The 6,275-nt window shown below is 39.4% G+C and overlaps 1 protein-coding gene across 2 annotated transcripts; it reads right to left on the minus strand.

Annotated features, from left to right (window-relative positions):
- Positions 1-23: 23 nt before the first annotated feature.
- On the minus strand, positions 24-5,455 carry LOC106390821 (histidine kinase 2). 2 transcript variants are annotated; one of them, XM_048753276.1, is made up of 14 exons: positions 5,133-5,455; positions 4,691-5,039; positions 4,332-4,499; positions 3,792-4,241; positions 3,426-3,701; positions 3,156-3,325; positions 2,880-3,092; positions 2,606-2,792; positions 2,489-2,540; positions 2,176-2,405; positions 2,000-2,098; positions 1,270-1,904; positions 647-1,138; positions 24-562 (listed from the first exon to the last, which is right to left on the minus strand). In XM_048753276.1, exons 2-14 carry the CDS (start codon positions 4,943-4,945, stop codon positions 340-342), a joined length of 3,450 nt encoding a protein of 1,149 aa, XP_048609233.1. In that variant the 5' UTR covers positions 4,946-5,039; positions 5,133-5,455; the 3' UTR covers positions 24-339.
- Between the last annotated feature and the right edge of the window lie 820 nt (positions 5,456-6,275).

Consider the following 6,275-nt stretch of genomic DNA (forward strand, 5'->3'; position numbering starts at 1 on the left):
GCCGTTACTATTTCTACACAACATGCAAAAAGCTTTTTTTATTACAGTTAAAGTAGAGACAGTTTGGGTTTATATGAACGAATATAAATAGAGCTAGCTATACACACAGGCGGAGATCAAATACCACATACTGTCTATACAAAATTTAAGGCAAAGGTTGCGGTCTTAAAGGGAAAGACACGTGTGAAGAAGAATGGATAATGAATTTGGTTCTTGCCTTGATATGAAGTTGAACTGCAGGCCATTGATGTTTAAGATATATACTACTCGACGTCAAAAAAGCTGTCGGGTTAATATATATACAAATCCTACAAGGGGCAACAATGGCTTTCTAGTCTTTTAACCAGCAGATTCAAAGAACTTCGCTACAGCTGCATAGAGAGCTTCTTCTTCAAACGGTTTCGATACATAACCATCCATCCCACATTTGACGCATTCTTCGTTAGTAGCCTGAATCACATCAGCTGTCATTGCTAATATTGGAACGTGCCAGCTACTGTACATTTCACCGGAAACTATTTTCTTCTTCTCTAGATCACGGACTCTCCTCGTTGCTTCAAATCTGTACACAAAAAAAAAAAATGATATCTAAATTATCAAAAGCTGAATGAGGATGATGAGATCCAAAGTGATTAGCTTAGCTAACCCGTCCATTTCAGGCATCTGGAGGTCCATGAAGCAAGCATCAAAGTTGTGAGGCAGCTTGAGCATTGCCAATGCAGCCTTCCCACTCTCAACGCATGTAACGATAGCTCCATATTTCTTAAGTGCGCCTTCAGCGACTCTTCTGTTCACCAGATTATCGTCCACAACCAGAATCCTCTTTTCTCTCAGTAAGTGTCCAAGATCTGTTCGCTTTCTGCTTGGTTGCCTCTTCTTGCCATTGACCAGGGTTTCTTGCAAAGAGCATATTAGGGCACTCATCCGAAGGGGCTTTATTACCACCTCGTCCACCAGACCAGAAGACTTCATCTCACTGCGCTCTAAAAGAGTTGCAGAGGTTGCCAAAAGTAAAATCTTTGTTGGTCTTGTGGAAGCGGCTTCTTTGATACAATTAAGCAACCCATCAAGTAGTTCAAAGCCGTTCTTGTTCCACGCGTCTTTGTCGATTAGAACCAAAGCCAAACCTCCTAATTTGCTGCAAAGAACATATAAAAACATAACTATAATCTCCTGGTCTTTCAACCTTTAGCAGTTATATTAACATAGCAAAGCAGTTGAAAGAAGTAAAGAAAAACTAAAACTAAATGAGAAATGTATGTGAAGTACCTGACACATGTGCATGCTGTTCTCAGACTTGAAACAATGTCTGCACATATTCCCAATCTCTGCAGATGGTATCTAGTCACCTCTGCTCGAATGTTTCTGCTATCAATAACTAATGCCCTCAGTCCTTTGAACTCCTGAATAGCTAGATCAAACTTAGTATTAAACGAACTTGTTGTTTCTGCTTTCCCAAAAACTCCCGTAAATGAAAAAGTACTCCCTATCCCAGGCCTGCTCACAAACCCCATTTCTCCTTGCATGAGTTCAACCAAACGCTTGCTTATGCTCAAACCTATGCCGGTCCCACCATAGGTACGAGATGTGGAACTGTCAGCTTGCATAAAAGGAGTGAATATTCTTCCTTGTGCATCCAAAGGTATGCCCACCCCTGTGTCCTCCACTGTAACTAGCAATTTGATGATTCTATCAGAATTATGATTCTCAGTGCTGTAAATTGTCTTGAAACTCTCCCAGCTTCCCCATGCATTCACAGCAGGAAACCCGCTTACTGTCTCACCGGACTCACTGCTTCCCACAGCTAACCTCTGTCTTAGTACTGCATCTTTGATATTAACACTCTCCCTCACCTCTTCTGCAAGGTGCACCGAGATAAATATGTGTCCCTTCTCCCGTGTGAACTATAATATTGTTTGTTACAGAAAGAACAAATGAGTACTATTTGTAGTGGAGGAAGACTTTTTTTCTTTTGTAAAGAAGTAGGAAACTGGATCACCTTGATTGAGTTTCCAACCAGGTTTGTAATTATTTGCCTGAACCGACTCGGATCACCAACTACAACATCAGGAACTTGACTAGAAACATAAACTGCCAACTGTAACAATAAACCAACATTTGTTTGCTATATATGAAAACATTTAAGCAGAGAAGGTCATGCGGTTTATATTGTACCTCAATTCCTTTTTCATTTGCCTTGCCAGAGAGTAGAGATGAAACGTTATCCAGAACTAAGCGCATATCAAAAGGCACATTTTCAAGCTCAAGCCTTCCTGATTCAATCTTTGCCTGATCAAGAACCTCGTTTATTAGTGATATAAGATCCTTCCCACTCCCATGAGCAGTTTGTGCATAGTCCATTTGTTTCGCGTCAAGATCAGTGTCCATAAGCATTTTCAGCATTCCTGTAACAACATATGCTTATCAAACCTTTCAGCTGCTATTCCACAAAAAATGCAATGGCAAAGGAGACAGTAAAAAGATTTACCTAGAACACCATTCATTGGAGTCCGTATCTCATGAGAAACAGTTGCTAGAAACTGCATAAACAAAAAGCATATCAGTGACAAGAAGCTTTTGTGAGTATTCGATTGAGAAAATTCACCTGTGATTTGGCAATGTCAGCAGCCTCAGCGCGAGCTTTCAGTTTCATCATCTTCTGACAGTCCTCTTCAACTATGGCAATTCGACTGATGGCATCATGGAAGATATAAGCAACCAGAAAAGTAATAATCAACACTAAGCCTGACGGTGTTATAGCTGTCCAAGGGATGGGAAGTTTATCTTTAAACCTGTATAAAAGAAAAATATTGCCATTTTCATACTTAAAATAAAAAAGAGAGAAAGTGCTTTACAGAAAGATGTCATTAGAGTAAAACCTGCAGCGCATCTCATGTTTTCTGGATGGATCACCAAAATCAAGTCTACTTATATACTCTTCACTTGTATCCCCAATTTCAGTTCCGTACATTTTAATTAGACCCGAGGCGTTACTTGTGTCATAAACATCCACCACAATTGTCTGTTTGCTGGCAAGTTGGTGAAGAAGTTTCTCCACCAGCGATGGCATATCATATGATGCACCAAGGTATCTGTTTCATGTGTAAGGTACATCAGCACAACCATTTTAATTGAGAAAAGTTTAAAAACAGTACCCAATAGTTGCTTCAACACGTTGTTCTTCTGTAGCATCAGGCGGTAGGTCCGTGTCATAGACAGCAAAGGTCAAGACAACGCCGAGATGATTTGACTTCAGAAGCTTAAATGGAGATGTTAATACACCCTTTCCTGATGCCCTTGCCCTCAAGATGTTTTCACGGTCTTCCTGCAAAATAAATAGAGAGAGAGATTTTGTGAAGTTCTTATTTAACCCACACTGGTTTGGAAAAAGGGAAAGGAAACATTTTAGGAACATGGTTACTGACTTGTCCAGACATCATGTCGACCGATACAATATGGGAAACAGTTTCTTGAGCAAATATGACAGGAGCGTACTCGTCTTGAATAGGTGCTGGATCAAAATTTTCAGGAACACAATCTTGGACAAGTGTCTGGTCCTCAGTTTCCATTTTCTTTATTGTCCATCCATGATCCTTCTCAAATTGCTCTCTTTTGGAGTGTGGGACTTTCAAAGCATACGCAACACCACTGGTAAGGGGTCTCTCGAAGTTTGTTCTCTCAGTATATTCACCAAATGTTTTCTACAAAGAAGAAGTTTATTGTTTTAACATCTTCCAAATTGCAAAAAAATATGAAATGTAAATAGCGGTAAGAAAAAAAAAACACATCACCTGATCAATGGCAGATGGGGTTTTACCATGGTGAAAGGTGGATACAAGAATAGATAAGGCGTGAACATGGTTCAGGCTAACATTGAACTGATCTTGTAACACACGGGCTCGTTCATCACACATGTTTTCTAAAGTTTCCCTCCGTTGCAATATGATCTTCTGATTGGAGTCCCAGAACCACCAAACCGACATAGAAACTCCTGCGATGACACCGAGGAGAAGGATGTTCTTCCTCCCTTTTCCAGCCCCTCTACAAGCACGTTGCTGCTTTTGAGCTAAAGAATCTTGCAGATTTGTTTTTCCTTCTATCTCATTTGGTGGTTTAGAATGAGAAACAAAAAACTTATGGCACACGAGTACACTAAGGATAAGGCACCACCATGTATTTCTTAAATAAGATGACCATTCCCAATCCAGCCCTTCTCTGTGGTTTTCTGGTTGCAGTAAACTCTACACACAAACCAAAATATAATATTACCAAAATAACGTTTTGGGAAGGCATTTTTCTGCAAATAGTGCTACAAACAAATGTTATCTAACCTGTTGTAAGCCTGATGGATTAATAAGATTCCAGGGAATTAAGCTCTTTGAATTGTCATGGACGCTTTGAGTCTCCTCTTTCTCCAAACGCATATTCAGAGAACATGTAATACCATAGTTTGCCCACATTCCAGGGATCGATTCTTTTTGACATTCGAAGGATGTTACCTGTAAAACAGATGCAGAGAGTGGTAAGTTGATTGTATTAGTGTTTCCACAGAGAGTCTTTTCCAAAGGCAAATCTGGTGAACTGATTGCATATTGATGTGTTTCCAAAGGCGAATCTGATACATTTTATTGTATATATAAAGCTTTCAATAAAGCACAATTTCAAACCATAGCCAATTCGGATTATTTACCTGATCTGAATCAGAGAACAAAGAGACCAAGTCATGAATCTCACTCCTAGTGACGTTTTGATGTATGTACAACACTCTACCTTCCCCATTACAAGAACCGGTCTCCTCCTCCTTCCCCGAGGACATCAAAATAACAATCACCAAAGAGGTGGTTAAGCAACACAGAATCATGAAGAAGAGATGCTTTTTTATCCATTTCACACCACCGCTGGATTCCTCTGCCTTCTTCGAAGTGAGTTCACAAGTTATAGACATGTCGACTCGTGTCAGCGAAGAAGATGAAGAGGCCCTAATCTCCAGATTCAGCTGAAGAGTAACTGGGAAATTCAGATCTCTCCCGAACCCAAAACTAGATTTTAATCAGCAGAACAGAACAACAACGTCATGATGTTAAAAAGTTGAGTTCTTGAAAACCCTCCAAGAAGAAGCTTTTTTCTCTTACCGAAACCAGTTAAGACAGAAGACGACAAGATGAACCAAACCCAGTGGTTGCAATGGGAGGAAGACATGGTTTCAGTAAAGAAGTGGAAAATAGAAAAAGGACAAAGCTTTAACATCTTTCATGGTTTCAGGGGAGTAAAAATGTGTAAAGAAAGCTATTTCAGATGTGTGACAAAAGCTTAAAGAAGAGACGACTTATAATTATTCGCTTGTGTTCCTCATTAGCCAACTGGACGCAATGATCAGACTTGCCGATAAAGAAGAGAATTACGAGAAAGAGAAAAGAAAAAGAATCTGCACTTACTTCTCTCTTCTTCTTTTTTTTTACTCAATTGTATATTTTCTTGTCTTTTCCTGAACACCATTTTGAATTTGGTTCCATGATTGTCTCATCATCTAGGTGGGAAAGGCACTATTACAATTTACAAACAATTTAATTACATATTTAAAAATTATTGAAAGAATCAATACTTCTTTCTTCTAAACCTACTCATTGTGATTTGTTTCTTTGTTCTTTTGGTATTTATAAATTGTTTTTATCAAGCATAACTTCACATACACTCTAAATCCATGTATATCTTATTATGCGATCAGTTTACATATCTTTGTCTAACAACGATATTCGGGTGATGATTGTTTGTATGGTTTTTTTTTTTATCGACTTGTTTGTTGTTATAAATCATATCGTGGATGTTCATAACCAGCCCGGTCCATAACCGGCCCATTCTTAGAGAGAGAGAGTCGGTCGCGGCTACTAGAGGAGAGAGAGTCGGCGGCCTCTTGTTTGTTCCTTCTTAGTTTATGATTTGTACTCTATCCATATTTGTATTTTCTTTTTCTAGTCTTTCCATTATTCTATGACGGTGTAATTACCTATATATAAAGGGCTCCTTATATTTATGATTAATAAGAATAAGAAACTAGTCTCCTAAGTTTCAAAACACGTTATCAACACGATTACTCTAAAACCCTAAGCTACAAAGTCCCAACGATAAACCCTAAACCTACCGGCGATAACCCCATCCCGATCGCTAACCCTAAACCCGATCGAGAACCTTTCACCCCGTACTCAAGGCGTTCCCGATCCCAGCTAGTTCGCGACCCGTCTCAGCTCAGCCGATAGACGATCTCAGTCCGTTCCAGC

This window comes from Brassica napus, chromosome C4, assembly GCF_020379485.1.
Source record: "Brassica napus cultivar Da-Ae chromosome C4, Da-Ae, whole genome shotgun sequence".
Lineage (NCBI taxonomy): Eukaryota > Viridiplantae > Streptophyta > Magnoliopsida > Brassicales > Brassicaceae > Brassica > Brassica napus.

Bases quoted from the DNA above. Each gene is read 5' to 3' on its own strand.
- LOC106390821 (XM_048753276.1), bottom strand. From the start codon at position 4,945: ATGTCTATAACTTGTGAACTCACTTCGAAGAAGGCAGAGGAATCCAGC. The intron at 4,500-4,690 runs GTAAATAATCCG...TCTGTTTTACAG, and splicing joins TGTTCTCTGATTCAGATCAG to GTAACATCCTTCGAATGTCA. The intron at 3,093-3,155 runs GTACTGTTTTTA...CACATGAAACAG, and splicing joins CGTGTTGAAGCAACTATTGG to ATACCTTGGTGCATCATATG.